Genomic DNA, 16759 nt, shown 5'->3' with positions numbered 1-16759 from the left:
CTAACGTGATACTTAAGGTTCCTTGCAATCCATCCTCATCTACTATCCTAGCCCTGCATTACTCTACTGTTTCAGCCAAATAGATGTTTTCACTGTTTCCCAAGAAGTCTTATTTCTATCTGTATATGATTTATCCCCTTCAAGGACTAAAGTTCCACCTCTTTGAAAAACCTATACATACTCAGTGATTTTTCTTTCTAAACATATAATAATCATATTCTATGTCTCTCTTTTGATACTTAATTATAAACTATATCCCTGAGATATGTTATTATTTCTAGACTTTTTTCTAGATAAGTATATTTTATTTTCTTGTTATTACAGATAGTATATTATAGCATAGCTTGATTCTGTGTAAGCAGCAACAGTACGACTTTGGAGAGTCTCATAAAAATAATCACATTCTATAGGTGTTCATTGCTGGTTGCTAAATATGTATAATTCCAATCTTTAAATATTATCAACCTGAATAGTTTTAGTGTTAAATATTCCTTACTTTCCTTAACTGTTAAATTTATATTCAGTAATCTCATTGAATCTTTACTAATATTCATAGATTTTTGTGTTTATTTTCTACTTTTTTTTTTAGTTGTCAATGGATATGATGATTTTATTTTATTTATTTATTTTTATGTGGTGCTGAGGATTGAACCCAGTGCCTCACATGTGCTAGGTGAGCACTCTACCTTTGAGCCACAACCTCAGCCCTATTTTCTATTTTTGATGCTGGGGATTGAACCCAGGGCCTCCTGTATGCTTAGCACATGCTCTACTACTGACCTGTGCTCCCAGCCCCATCCCTTCATAGTTACTTTTACAGAACTCCATCACTGTACAGTATTATCTCAGGTTTTGTTTTGATCAGTAATGATTCTTAAAACATTTCCATCTGTTAAGTCTACAAATTGTGATTTTAAGTGTATTTCGTATTTTGTCATTCAGTTTTTAATAAAATTTACTATGGTTGGTAATATTCTTATTTAAATTTTGAATGTACATTAGGAACAATTTTTTGTTAACTTTTTAATATATTTGTAGGCAAAATTGAAGAAGTAGTTCTTGAAGCTAGAACTATTGAGAGAAATACAAAACCTTATAAGAAGGATGAGAATTCAATCAATGGGTTACCAAATATCACAGTAGAAATTAGAGAACATATTCAGGTATTTGGGATTCACCTCTTTCTATTATGTTGAATATTTTAAGGTCATGTGAATTATTTGTTGAATGGATTTTCATAATTTTTTTCAAGCTTAATGAAAGTAAAATTGTTAAACAAGCTGGAGTTGCCACAAAAGGGCCCAATGAATATATTCAAGAAATAGAATTTGAAAACTTGTCTCCAGGAAGTGTTATAATATTCAGGTATGTTAATTAGAGTTCAAATTATTGACTTTACTTATATTTAAAACAGTTTAACTGTAAACTTTGAATAAATCACTCCTAAAAATCAACCATTTTTTATTAACATCATTCAGAGTTAGTCTTGATCCACATGCACAAGTTGCTGTTGGAATTCTTCGAAATCATCTGACACAGTTCAGTCCTCACTTTAAATCTGGGAGCCTTGTTGTTGACAACGCAGATCCTATATTAAAAATCCCCTTTGCTTCGTAAGTATGTCTTATTTTATAGAGATTTAACATTTTAATAACTGGTGAGTTGTTGCTGTCTTGATTTAAACACTTTAAGGGTCCTCTCTGTCCATACTACTCAAAGTGTGGTGCAGGGACCAGCAGTGTCAGCATCAGCTATTGTTATCCTGTTATATTATCATTCATGTGGGTATTCACAGGGGTGCTTTCTCATTCTTGTGCAGTCTTTCTTCAGATATAGATACATGCATGTCTACATAAACAGAGACACACACACAATTTTATTGAACTGAGATTAGGTTCTATACATCACACTCCTTACTACATCATTTTTAAAAATTTTAACATATTATTCTATTATATGGCTATACCATGATTTATTCAATCATTTTCCATTTTGGACATCTAGAATGCTTCTAATTATTCCCTATTATTTATGTCTTTGTACATTCTTCTTGGAATAAATCTTTAATTATTCACTTTCTATGTGTTCCACTAATACTGAATAATATGGGTTTTGAAGCTTAGATGTAGGTTCAATTATAATTTCATCACCATCAATATGATTTTAGACAAGTTATTAATAACTTTCTTCAGCTCAATCCTCATCTGGGAAAAAGGGCTTATAATAAGTAGTATCTACCTCTTAGGTTTTGTAAGGATTAAATAGGGCAAATACAAACCACTTATAATAGAATGACTAGCACATAGAGGGCTTGATGTGTTTGCTCTCATTCTTATTAGGATAAGTTTCCATAAATTAAATTTGGGGTTAGATTGTATTAGAAGATTGTGTCTTTCAGTCTATACTGCCAAGTCTTCTCCAGGAAGATTGTACTAATGAGAATATTCAGCTCAGTGTTAGAGTGTCCATCCTTACCAATACTGAATATATATTATTGTAATGCAGTACGTTAAAGCTGAGTGTAGACCCAGACTAGGTAAGAATTATTATTTTTTTGATTCTTATTAGCTATAAGAAATAAGAATGAGTGCCTGTTAATGGAGAGTTGTGAGAACACATCGTGTTTAACACACAGTAAATGATCATAAATGTTAGTTATTACTAATTAAATTGGTAAATATGAAGTATAAAATACTTTAAAATAACATCTCAACATATTAATTAATTTTTTTGTCCATTTGTATTTATCTGGTGAAATGTCATTTTATATATTAGCCCATTTTTCTTTGATGTTAAATTTTTTGTTGTTTTATGAGCACATTTATTATTGAAGAAATTAAGAAAGAATTAAGAAATTAAGAATTAAAGAATTAAGAAATTCAAACCGTTCTTAGCAAAGTAGCTGCTAAAAAAACAGTCTGCAATAGATGTATGTTTCTGTAGAATGCTTATAAAAGCACACTCCCCCTTGAACCTACTCTGATTATTTCAGGGCAAGGGCAAGAAATCTGCCTTCTAAACAGCTTTCAAGGTTATTCTTGTGGAAGGAGTCCACTGGCTACATGTTGGAAAGTAATGCCCTAAAGTGAAGTTGGTATTAAGTCTGCAAATGGTCAGTCTTGATTCATGAAATATAGCTGTGAGGAGAGAGGCTGAGATAGAGACAAAGCACAGCTCTAAGCCAAGACAGAACAAAAAGACCGAGAAGGATGTATGTTCAAGAGGACATATGTTCACATAAAATTGCAATTATGTAAAATGAAGTCACCTGAGCAACCAGAAATACAGGAAAATACAACTCAGGTATATTCATCTGCAGTCAGTTTTACAGTCTCAGTGCTAATTGAATGAAGGGAAATTAAGGCCACGACACTTAGACTTTCCTCTGACCATTATCAAGAAGCATCTTTTTTTTCTGAGAAGATGCTGGTTTCTTGAATGATGGAACTGAGGGGCAGTGCAACCTGATACGAAAGCTGGTGCCAGGAGAGAAATACAAAGGCAGAGACTGTTGTTTCTTAGGTGGTTAACTTTGACTTTTGATTATCCCTTTATTGATCCTTTGATAGGTATTCCAAGTTTTTAAGATAAACAGCATAAAAAGTTCTTTATGTTGTACTTATCAGGGAAAAAACTAAGTCTAACTGAAAGAACTAAAAAATAGACTTATAAAGTATATAAAAAACCAAAAGATCTTTGTATTCTCCCCACCCCACCCCCAGTACTAGAGATTGAATCCAGGGATGCTTTACCACTGAATCACATCCCCAGGCCTGTTTATTTTTTTGTTTGGGACAGGGTCTCACTAAGTTGCTTAGGGCCTTGCTAAATTTCTGAGTCTGTCCTTGAATTTGAGATCCTCTTGTATTGGCTTCCTCAGCCACTGGGATTGTAGGTGTGCGCCACCACAGCTGGCTCCATCATGCCTTTTTTTTTTTTTAAATTAATTAATTTATTTATTTTACAGAAGAATATACATTTTGACGTATAGTACACAAATGGAGCACAGCGTCTCATTCCTCTGGCTGTACATGGTTCAGAGTCACTCCACTAGTGTAATCATACATATATATAGGATGATAATGTCTGTCTCCTTCTACTGTCCTTCCCTTCCCCACAACCACACCTTTCCCCTGACTCCTTTGACCTCCCTGTACACAAACCAGTGTCCCTTCATTTTTCCCTATCCCCCACCCCACTATGGATCAGCATTCACTTATCAGAAAAAAACATTCAGCTTTTGGTGTTTTGGGATTGGCTTATTTCACTTAGCATGATATTCTCTAGTTCCATCCATTTACCTGCCTATGTCATAATTTCAGTTTTCTTTAAGGCTGAGTAATATTCCATTGTGTGTATGTATCACATTTTCTTCATCCTTTCCTCTGTTGAAGGGCATTTAGGTTTGTTTCATAGTTTAGCTATTGTGAATTGAGCTGCTATAAACATTGATGTGGTTGCGTCACTGTAGTATGCTGATTTTAAGTCCTCCATCATGCTTTAATCAATAAAATTTGTTACTTTAATCATGTACTTGGTTTTGGAGTAATATTAGTTGTAATTTAATTTCTAGCATCTTAATTACTATTTATAACATATATATGACGTTTATTTTAAAACTGAGTTCCTAAAATGTACATTACAAAGATACTTTATAATGCAGGTTTTATTCTTTTGCTTTTATTAAAAGCAAGTAAAAGTCAGTATATTTAACCATTTATCTTTGTTTTTCAATTCTTAGTATTGCCTCTAAATTAACTTTGACTGAGCTAAATCAGATACTTTACCGATGTGAATCAGAAGAACAGGAAGATGGTGGAGGTTGCTATGACATACCAAACTGGTCTTCCCTTAAATATGCAGGTCTTCAAGGTAAGCAAGTATAAGAATAGACAAACTTTTCATTTTTCTTTTACAGACATTCAATGTCTTCTTTAAATAAATAGAAGTATGGGCTGAGAGTGCAACTGCCTGGGTTCAAACTGTGACTCTGCTCCATACTCATTGACCTTTGGCAAGTAACATAATCTCTCTGTACCCCAGTTCCTGCCTCAGTAAGATGTGAATAAATTGACTAATTCAGAAGGCTTCATGAGGAGTAAATAAAATCATTCAAGTAAAACACTATAACCAGGGTGTAGCACAAGGCATTCACTCAGTAAATGCTACCTAGAATTACTGGTCCTGTGTCATTCGTTCAAATCATTTAGAATTCTTAAATATACTTTAACCTTAATAAATATTTTTTGACTTGGTTTATTATGTTCAAAAAGCAGAATATGTTTGTTTAGTCTCCAAAAGAAACTGAGTTATAAATATAACACATTCTTCTTCCTTCTTCATCTAATTGGACTAATTGGATTTTTGTTCTTATTGCATATTTGTTTCCTCCTATAAAGGAACTTACAGGGCTAGGGACATGGCTCAGTGGTAGAGTTCTTGTCTAGCATGCTGAAGGCCCTGGGTTTGATTCCCAGCATCTAAGAGAGGGAGTGGGGAACAAACTTATGTAGTTAGAGTATTTATAAGATGGGTTATAGAAACCAAATATTTAACTATGAGTTTAATATTAATCTGTCTGGTTGGTAATATTTTCCCAGATTTTTGTATAAGAAATTTGGTTTATCAAACCCATATTTCTGGTTCATATATTTTCCCATTTGTCATGCCTCTTTTTTGACCTTTATTTCTTTGTCACTTAACCCTTCTTTAAGGACCAGTTTCATTTTTACACCTTCCATAAAGCCTTTCCTTTTATTTTTATTTTTTTAACGTTTTGTTTTCATTGCAGTACCAGGGATTAAACCCAGGGATGCTCTTCCACTGAGCTGCATCCCCTGCCTTTTTTTATTGTTTAATCTTGAGACAGAGTTGCACTAAGTTGCCCAGGCTGGCCTTGAACTTGCAATCCTCCAAACTCAGCCTCCCAAAATGCTGGGATTATAGGTGTGTACCGTCATGCCCAGCTGAACTTTTACAAACTATCACTTTCTTCAGTAATTTCTTTGTTCTACAGACAGACACCCATTATGNTTGCATCCTGGTTCCAGTCCATACTGCCACACTTTCCTCATACTATGCTGAGTGCCATTGTGGACTAAGTGGCCATTTTGTCTGCTTCTCTGTTCACGTCAAATCATCAGGACTAGCCATAACTCAACTATGGGACATTTTGACTCTATCAGTAATGCAGCATGGTATATCTGAATTTTCAGGGCTAATGTCCGTATTGGCAGAAATAAGACCAAAGAATGACTTGGGGCATCCTTTCTGTGAAAATTTGAGATCTGGAGATTGGATGATCGATTATGTCAGTGGCCGGCTTATTTCACGTTCAGGAAATATTGCTGATAGTAAGTATTAAATAAGTAAGCTGTGTTCTAGTCTAAAATAAGCAAAGGCACAATAAGAATTATTATATATAGATATATACATTATATATATATGTATATATATATATACACATATATATATATATATATAATATTTACCTGTTTTCCTCCCTTCTTTGTGTTTCTAGTTTTAATACATGGAAATTTGATTCATGAATTATTGGATAGCACAGTTTCATGTTATGATTTATCTCTTAAAATATGCGTAGCCTGTGAACACACCAAATTAACTTTTTAAATTATTTTTACAACAGGTTGGTAAATGGTTGCAGGCTATGTTCTTCTACTTGAAGCAGATCCCACGATACCTTATCCCATGTTACTTTGATGCTATATTAATTGGTGCATACACCACTCTTCTGGATGCAGCATGGAAGCAGATGTCAAGGTATATCCAACAAAGCTTATGTAAATAGGTGTGTTGCATAGAAACTATACACAGAGTCACTTTACACATGCTCTTAAAAGACCAAAGCATGAATTTTGGAGACTCAGAGCTGGAAAAGTTTTTTAAGTGGAGAGTAAATTTATTAACATCCTTTAGTCTGAAACATACAAAAACAAACCCATGGAAAATCTGTTCTATATAAAATATGTTTGGGAAAAATTAACTTGTTTTATGTTATTTGTTTCTATTTATTTATTCATTGATTTGTTAAATTTAATTGATATAATGTTTAGAATATGTACATAGAGTTCTTTCTCTAATTTTCATCAATTAAAAGAAAAAAATATTCTGGTATTATTATGAATGAAATCTGCCTTTTACAATGAAATTTTCTAAAATGAAACTACAAATGGAAATGAATTATGAGAGCCAGCAAGTTGATTTGGGCATGTTTTCAGATTTTTCAGAAAGAAAAAGCACTTCAATTCTGCCATTTGTGTTACAACAAGGCCTGGACTAAAGCCGGCTAAAATAATGGATGCCATGAAAGCAGTTTTGAAATCTAATCAAATTGAACATTTTTTTCCTGCTATATTACTATCTTTATACATTTGTGTGGAGAAATCATTTGAAGGGGAAAAACAGAATAAAACTGCTAAAAAGTTTTGTATTTTTACAGATCATATCACTTTCATTACAGCTTTGTTCAGAATGGTTCAACCTTTGTGAAACACCTTTCACTGGGTTCAGTCCAAATGTGTGGAGTAGGAAAATTCCCTTCTCTGCCACTTCTTTCACCTTCCCTTCTGGATGTATCGTATAGGATGAATGAGATCACAAAGGAAAAGCAGCAGTGTTGTGCTTCTTTAGCTGCAGGTAAGGAATTTTGTAGAAGGTTAAAATGTATAAGTCAATAGTATTCAAAAGGAAAACTTACAAGAAAAAGACTTTTTTAAAAAATTAATGAAGTTATCCAAGACTGTATATTATTGCTTAGTAAAATTTCATAGATACTCCTAAAATACTAACCATGTTATTATTTAGTTATAACTGTGTATGAGGCATTTATGTGTGTTTTTATTGTATCTGGTTAATCCTTTTCTTCCAACTCATGGTATTATTTTAAATAATATTTAAAATATATGTTTTAAATCATCATTTTACTACCCATTTTCCTATATCTCTTCCCAGTTTTTAAAATAAACTTATCTAAAGATCATTTAAAGGTTTCCTATAAGTTACAAAACACAAAACTGATTTTAAATAATTATTATATGGGGATTGGGGTTGTGGTTCAGTGGTGGAATGCTTGCCTAGCATCTGTGAGGCACTGGATTCAATTATCAGCACTGCATATAAATAAATGAATAAATTTAAAGTCTATCAACATCTAATAAATTTTTTTTGTTTTTTTTTTAAATATTTTTTCAGTTGTTGATAGACCTTTATTTTATTTATTTATATGTGGTGCTGAGAATCTAACCCAGTGCCTCACACATGTCAGGCAAGTGCACTAACCCTGAGCCATAGCCCCAGCCACAAGTAATAAAAGTTTTAAGAAATTAATATTATTATGCATCCAGATGCTGTCAATTGAACATAAAATACTTCCAGCCATGCTTATTGGCATCTGTTCCTGAAAGTAGATTAAAAAATTCAGTCAAATAACAAATATGAGTAAGCAAAATAGGATAAAGAACAGACTTTCTTTTTAAATAAATTTCCATCATATTTCTGGAAAATATTTAATTCTTGAGGTCACTGAAATTGAGAATTCTCAAAACTAACCTGAAATATGTGAAATTGTAGAAAGTATTATATATTCATGGCTCCCTCTGTTAAATTTAAATTTCATTAAATTTGTATCTGCTCAGATCAAATGAAAAGGCTTCATGGTACCCAACAACTACAATAAAAATTACCTTTTCATTTAGAATGATCATAAAAAAAATCATAAAACTCTTTTTTGGGAGTGGAGATGTAGCTCAGGGGTAGAGTACTTGCCAAGTATGTGTGAGGCCCTAGGATCAATCCCTGTCACCACAAAAATAAAAGAATAAAACAATTTTATTAAAGAATGAAATTAAAACTCTGGTTTAGTTCTATAATTGTTTCATATTTTCACTTGACTGTTTGATCTTCTAGTACCTGTCATTTCCCAATGAATCCATGCAAATACTCATGAAACTGAACTGAGCCATTGTGGGGAAAAAACATGCTGATATGAAGAATTTTAGGTTTTAGCCTATTTCATAGAAGCCTATTACATCAAATAGTAATCTCAGTCTTTGTATGCTGTTGCTGTTAAATACCCCTAATACATGCATTTATTTATAAATTGTATACCAATATATGTCAATGGTACCTGATACACTTACATCCAAGTATAGTATAGTAAGTAAATAGAAATTCTGGTATTTTCTTCTAGCATGGAATGTTTTGCGTAGTGTTTACTGGCAAAAATAGAATAAACTCAGATTTGCAGGTAGGTTTTTTGGAGGTTCATTTTAAAATGTCTGGGAATTCATTTCTTTGGTGATAGTATTGCAAAACATGTTATAATTATAAACTTTTATAATAATTGACAAAGCAGAAATTATTCCAAAGATATATGATCTATAAGTTGTATACTCTCAGAGATGAAAAGGTTAATATGGGTGTGTGGGGAGGGAAGAATAGATGTTTGTTTGTTGGATTAGTCAAAGGGGAGTGAACAGAAGCAGAGATGGTAATAGGAAGCCCATAGAATGAATTGGGAAGTAACTTTCCTGTGTACATTATGAACACATGACCAGTGTAACTCTACATCATGTACAACCACAAAAATGGGAAGTATATTCCCTGTATATATAATATGTCCAAATATACTCTACTCTCATGTATATCTAAAAAGAACAAATTTAAAAAGTTAATATAAATATTTCCACATATCAGTGATACAGATTTTATAGCCTTTCCTTTTTAACAAAGACAGACTGTATATATTTTAGGATATACAAATTTAAAGTCACCTTTGAATCTCTCTATCTAGGTTTCATACAAAATGTTGAATGGGTTAAACTATAGGAATGCTGTCTGACACAGACTGCTACCTATATGTTAGCTGCTGTCATTGTCATCATCATCAAAGTTTGTAGCCATCAATCATGTATATCAACCATTATTTAAAAATACACAGTGTGGGCTGGGATTGTGCCTAGTAAGAGTGAGGAACTGGGTTCAATTCTCAGTTCTGCATATAAATAAACAAAGTCCACTGACAACTAAAAAATATATTAAAAAAAAACACAGTGTGTTTAGGGAAACTCTGTACTATCATTTTGAAGATAGCATAGAAAAAAATGTCTAATGTTGCCCTTTGTTCCAATATTTCTCTTTTTCTTTCTCTCTCTTTTTTTTTGGGGGGGGTCCCCTTTGGCACTGGGGATTGAACCTAGGGTGCTTAACCACTGAGCCACATCTCCACCCTTTTTTAATTTTTACTTTGAGACAGGGTCTCACTAAATTGCTTAGGGCCTCACTACATTGCTGAGGCTGGCTTTGAACTTGTGATCCTTCTGCCTCTATCTCCTGAATTTCTGGGATTATAGGCCTGTGCCACTGTACCTGGCTGCTTCACCATTTTTTGACTATTTTTTTTAGTACAAATAACAGCTAACAATCATATTTCTTCAAATGTTTTATAAAAAACCAACTGGACTGGGAATGTAAATCAGTAGTAGAGCACTTGCCTAACATGTACAAGGACCTTTCTTCAATTCCCTGAATCACAGGGGAAAAAAAAATAAAGAAACTCAAATCAGTTTAAAAGTAAAATTTTAGAATTTTTCCTGTTACATATCCTATTTTTATCTTACACATAAAAGTTGTAATTACCAGGAATGTTCATTGTTTAGCATACAAAATCCCGTTTTCATCTGCAAAAAAATTTTATGAAAATATAACACTTTTTAAAAATTCATTTATTTTTAACTTTTCCTTTTTTTGAGGGGGCAGGTACTGAAGGTTGAAACTAGGTGTGCTTTATAACTGAGCTTCATCCTAGCCCTTTTTTATTTTATTTTTTTTATTTTGAGCCAGGATCTCATTAAGTTGCTTAGGGCTTTGCTAAATTGTTGAGACTGGCCTCAAACTCGTGAACTTCATGCTTCAGCATTCCAGATTGTTGGGATTACAGGCTTGTGCCACCACACCCAGCCAAAATATATTTATTTTCAGTTGACAAACATTATATTTATTTATTGTATACAAAGTGTAACAGTATTAATTTATTTTAAATTAATAGGAAATTTGGTAATATGTTTGACTCCAGAATAATAGAGTAATATACGTATTTAGTTGGTTATCATTCAGGTAATCATTTCATATTTATATTTATTTATTATCCTTAAAGACATGGTAGAATCTTTAAAGCATGTACTTAGTATCATATTATATTACTTTATATGTTAAATATTTGATTTCTTGCTTTTAATTTATTAAAATAAAGGTTTTTGTCTTTTTAAAGATATCTTGAAATCAGTTGTCTAGCAATCTTAAAATCAATTGTCTAGCACTGGTTCTTGGGGCAGAGGATGTAACTCAGTGGTAAAGTGCTGGCATAGCATACAGGAGTCCCTGGGTACTAGTCCCAGAACCTCAACAAAAAAAATCTAACACTGTTTTCTATTCTCCTTTGGGTCTTCTAAAAATCTGGTAAATCAGATGTGGTGGTACACACTATATTCCCAGCATCGGAAGCTGAAACTGGAGAATGCCTGTGCAACATAGAAAGAGCCTATCTCCAACAAGCAAGCGAAAAATAACCTGATAAGAATATAGAATTGGGGCTGGGGTTGTGGCTCAGCAGTAGAGCATTTGCCTGGCATGTGTGGGGCCCTGGGTTTGATCCTCAGCAACGCATATAAATCAATAAAATAAAAGTATGTGTCCAACTACAACTAAAAACCAAATATTTTTTTAAAAAAAGAAGAATTGCTCTGGGGGGGGTGGCACATGCCTATGATCCTATTGACTCAGGAGGTGGAGGCAGGAGGATCATGAGTTTAAAGCTAGCCTCAGGAATTAAGGCATGCTGACCCTAAGGAATGTAGCGAGACCCTGTCTCAAAATTAATAAAAAAGCCTGGAAATTTGCCTCAGTGGTTTTATATATATATATATAAATTTCATTCCATAAAAGTTGACATAACAGACATACATTTTGCAGATAATTTTAGAGAGTTTGCAGACACATTGTAACTTACTCTTCTACCCCATGTTTAGAGTAACTACTGTGTGATAATACAGTTTATTATATTTATATTTACATATATTTATCTTTTCTGTTAGGCTTACCTCATTTTTCTTCTGGTCTTTTCCGCTGCTGGGGAAGGGATACTTTTATTGCTCTTAAAGGTTTACTGCTGGTTACTGGACGATATTTAGAAGCCAGGTAAGAGATCATCTGAAAAGTTGCAATGTAAGTTTATGTCTTAATGTTTTCTATATGTTCTTCAAACCTTTCTTCTGATCCATCTAATCTCAACATTTGAGAGGTATGTTTTCCATAAATTTTTCAATGGTATTTTTATAAATGTTCATTGAAAAATATAAGAAAAATTTAAAGGAGGGAAAACTCTTTGAATTTACCAAGTTCTACTCATCCATATTATAGGTTAGGTTATGTTCAGAATTTGTAAGTTTATTTTTATAAGATAAAATTTTTGATCAATTTTATGTCTTTTATAATGAAGTTACTGCTGGCTTGTTGAGTCTTACAGAAAAAAAAAAAAAAAAGATAGCAGCTTTCCTTCTGTTTGTTGCAAGCTTGTGAGCTCCAGTTTCCAGATTCAAAATGATCTTTTTTTTTATGTCACACAATAATATAAATGAATTTATTGGAGGTTGAAAAGAAAGTTCTGCAGCAGTGTGATTCAGAATGTTCCACAAACCAGTACTAACACCATCATCTGAGAACTTGTTAGAAATGCCTATTCTTTGTGCCTATGGCAGACCCCCTGAATCTTAACCTGGGGATGGAGAGGGCAAGGTTGGTAGGAGAAACTGTATTCACATCATCTAGGTAGCAATCACCAACTGGAAGTCTGCTTAGGAAATGCGAAATGGAACAACTATTTTGACTACCTATACCACAGGGGTGGTTTTCCTTCCTCCCTTTGTAGAGGTGTTCATGGATCAGAAATCTTTTTATTCAGTTTTCATGTATATGACATTTTTCTGGAGGGTCAAGATTGCTAGAACTCTCACCTTTTATTAATTGGGAATGTCATGTGCATACGGACCCTTTTGTATTTTAGAAAACAAAACTTTGCTATTGTACTATTACTGGATAAACATTAAACTGAAACATAGAATTAATAAAATTTCTGAATGTTTTAGTTAAAAAGCATTAAAGTCTAGATGTTTTTAAATGACTTTTTCCAAGATCATACAGTTTGGCAAAGCTAGGATTTAGACCTCAGCCATATTATTTCTTAATTTTATGATCTTTCCAGAACACAACTCCATCTTACAAATGAGATACACCAAATCTTACATCTCATTTGGTGTATGATAGTAGAATACTATTTTTAAATTTTAAATACCAATTTTTAAAATTGAGTAGTTTTTTTTAAAGTCAGCTTCTAGCCATCGGTTTTCTTATATATTTGCTTTGCTTTTGGTATGTTATAAAATAAAAGTTTATGCCTAATAATTACTTGGATTTTGAAATACTATGGATTTCAAAAGTAGAATCTAGAGCTATAAGGAACTTTAAAATCACCCAGCCCAATCCCTGACTACACAGATGAAAAAACTGTTCCAAAGAGGGAAAGTCACAAATTGTTAGAGAAAAAGCCAGGGCTGCAACCAAAATCTCTTACTTTCAATTCATTGCTTGTTTATCATATTATGACCGCTTTCTAAAAATATATACAAAAAGAAATAAGGACAAGTGAGAAAATACTTCCATGACACAGTCACCAAAAGTGAACATGTTTGTCTTCAGTTTTTAATAGTATGTTTTCATTTCAAATTATCCCTTCAATTCTGTTGTTTAGGAATATTATTTTAGCGTTTGCTGGTACCCTGAGGCATGGTCTCATTCCTAATCTTCTCGGTGAAGGAACTTATGCCAGATACAATTGCCGGGATGCTGTGTGGTGGTGGCTCCAGTGTATTCAGGATTACTGTAAAATGGTTCCAAATGGTGTAGACATTCTCAAGTGCCCAGTTTCCAGAATGTATCCAACAGATGATTCTGCTCCTTTGCCTGCTGGCACACTGGTAAAGAGAATTTATTAAAACATTTTTTCTTGAAATATGACTTATTTCCTAATATACAGTAAACATAAAACTGCTCCTTGCCTAAAGAGCTTGTAACATGGTAGAAGAGATGATGTGTCCACATAAACATGGTCATTGCAAAGATGGACAAGTAGTACTATGTAGTCTCATAAAAGGGAGAGAGGAGTAGTAGGTGGGACTCAGGGAAGAGGACTTATAAAGTAACTAAAATTTCACCTAAATGCACTCTGAAAATGTGAGTAGGATTTTAGGAGAGTTTGTGGGAGAGTATGGGAAGACTTGAAAGATGAAAGGAACAGTGAAGCATATTGAGTTGAAGCACACAGTTTAGGACATACTGCTCTGCCTAGTTTCAATTTCTGTGTAAAACACCTGAGGGTAGTGAGAGAATATGGAAAGGGTGAATCAGGTGTAGAGGGCTTTGTCAACCAATCCAGGTAGTTCAGAGTCTATCTTATGAATGATGTTGAACTGATAAACATTTTTGAGTGTTTTTCCCCAATAGGGAATGTACAATAATACTACGTTTTTTGTCACTTCTGATCTGCTTTTGTTATCATGTATTCAATATAAGACTTCAGGGGTGGTGAAAACTGCTTCAGGGCTAGCATATTTGTGTCCCCATGATGTTTATATTTATCATGAAGTATTCAAAAGACATTTGTCAAAAAATAATTCTTTATCTCGTTCCATTGTCCTACATGGGTTAATGTTATCAAGTAGGTATTTATTTTAGATCTATTTATTTTCTCAAAATTTGGTAAAAGTTGCACAGTATTTTTATGTGCTTCATACATTTTATAACTATATCAAGAATTTTTATATGATAGATTCAGATTTATTTACAGGTTTTTTAAAAAATAAAGTATAAAGTATAATCAAATATATGAGGACTCTAAATTTCATTTTTTGTTTATATGCTTCACCTTATTTTTAAAAAATACAATTCTATATCTCCCTGTATGTCATCCTAAGTATTACTTTATTATTAATGTGGGCAAAGAAAATTATCTGTGGACTCTTTACATTCACTGGGATATTTTCTGAAGTCATCACAGATTCCCGTGTTTGAGAGTACCACTTTTGCACATAATTTAATCACTATTACCTATATGTGCAGAGGAGTGAGAATATTTAGGTGCTAAATGACAAGCTAAACTCATTATTGTTTATTGTTCTGATAGAAACTATTCAAGCTCGTCATTTCACCTATCTGCAAAATTACAAATTATTTTGTCACAGACCTGAATAGTTAAAACTACTAATGTTAAATATTCATATGACAGATTGAATTATTTTGTGTAGTGGGAGCTGCTGCTTTTCCCTGGGCCTACTCCAATCCTTATTTCTCCCTCCAAAGAAAAGTATGTGTTTTCATATTACTTAAGTTGTGGGATTTAGGAGAAGATAAGTATGTAGTTTCTAATAGAGGTCACATCCATTCTGTCTCAAACAGGATCAGCCATTGTTTGAAGTAATTCAGGAAGCCATGCAAAGACACATGCAAGGCATACAGTTCCGAGAAAGGAATGCTGGACCACAGATAGATCGAAACATGAAGGACGAAGGTATGGAATTTTAACTCCATAGTGAATATTCACTGATGCAGAGAAATTAAACCTTGTAATCATTCTCTCACTTTGCAGTAATGGGTGAAAAACCTTAGGATGTAACAATGAGAAAGATAACACTGTTTTTGATCTCACTTAGTTTTTAGTTTCTAGAGGAAATATGAAATTTCATATCATTTGAGTCAGCCAATATTAACAGTAATATTGATGGTTACAATTTATAATGATAACATCAATATTTTTTTAAAGAGAGAGAGAATTTTTTAATATTTAGTTTTTAGTTTTTGGTGGACATAACATCTTTATTTTTATTTTTATGTGGGCTGAGGATCGAACCCAGTGCCCCGTGCATGCCAGGTGAGCGCGCCTCCGCTTGAGCCACATCCTCAGCCCCAATAATATCAATATTAATTGCCACGAATTGAGTCATTATGTGGTAGGCATTGTGCTAACTACTTAACCTATGTTGTTCCAATTTAATACTCCCAAGAACATTTGGAACAAGTTATTTTGTTTTCATTTTTACTAAATGAGAAAACTGAAGAGTAGCCTGCCCAGAACCACAGAGCTACTAAGTGGCAAACTATGATTTTTTCCCTGGTCTCTCTCTTTGGCTTAGGCTCCTATAAAACAGTTTTTACAAAAAGGATATATGTATGTCAAGTTAAAATTGATAAACTTTTAACTTCTTCTTCCTTATTTTATGGTACACAATCATTACTAGCCAATGCAAGGCTGATTGTTTCATTTTTCCCCTATTTCTCTTAGAGAATCATTCTAATGCATTTATTGTATATTTATTTTTATAAAACATGTATTATTTTATTTATATGTCATTTTAATATTTTGTTAGTGCATTATAGTTATATATAATTTTGGGTTCATTTTGAGATAGTCACACAACCATTTGTTCCACTTCAGTCACTAGTACTTCTTCTTTTCTTCCCCTATTCCCTCCACCCATGTTCACGCCGCCATATTCCCTTTCCTCTACTCTACTGGTTATTTATTTATTTATATAGTTTTAATTGGTGATTTATAGATGTACATAATGGTGAAAATCATAATTTGGTCAATTGCATTCTACTGTTCCTCTCCCATCCTGTCTCCCTCCCCCTC

The 16759-nt window shown here is 33.1% G+C and overlaps 1 protein-coding gene across 1 annotated transcript in view; it reads left to right on the top strand.

Annotated features, from left to right (window-relative positions):
- Agl (amylo-alpha-1, 6-glucosidase, 4-alpha-glucanotransferase) overlaps positions 1-15670 on the top strand; it is a 43169-nt gene extending 27499 nt beyond the window's left edge. Inside the window, 10 exon segments of the mRNA XM_048814503.1 lie at positions 1039-1163; positions 1253-1365; positions 1479-1613; positions 4742-4872; positions 6216-6350; positions 6645-6780; positions 7481-7656; positions 12111-12213; positions 13823-14048; positions 15526-15670. Of these exon segments, the coding sequence (XP_048670460.1) occupies positions 1039-1163; positions 1253-1365; positions 1479-1613; positions 4742-4872; positions 6216-6350; positions 6645-6780; positions 7481-7656; positions 12111-12213; positions 13823-14048; positions 15526-15651 (1406 nt within the window). The 3' untranslated portion in view covers positions 15652-15670.
- The last annotated feature ends 1089 nt before the right edge of the window (positions 15671-16759 follow it).

This window comes from Marmota marmota, unplaced genomic scaffold (genome assembly GCF_001458135.2).
Source record: "Marmota marmota marmota unplaced genomic scaffold, marMar, whole genome shotgun sequence".
Taxonomy (NCBI): domain Eukaryota; kingdom Metazoa; phylum Chordata; class Mammalia; order Rodentia; family Sciuridae; genus Marmota; species Marmota marmota.
The sequence above is the reverse complement of the archived record's forward strand: the minus strand, read 5'-3'. Positions and strand labels throughout refer to the sequence as shown.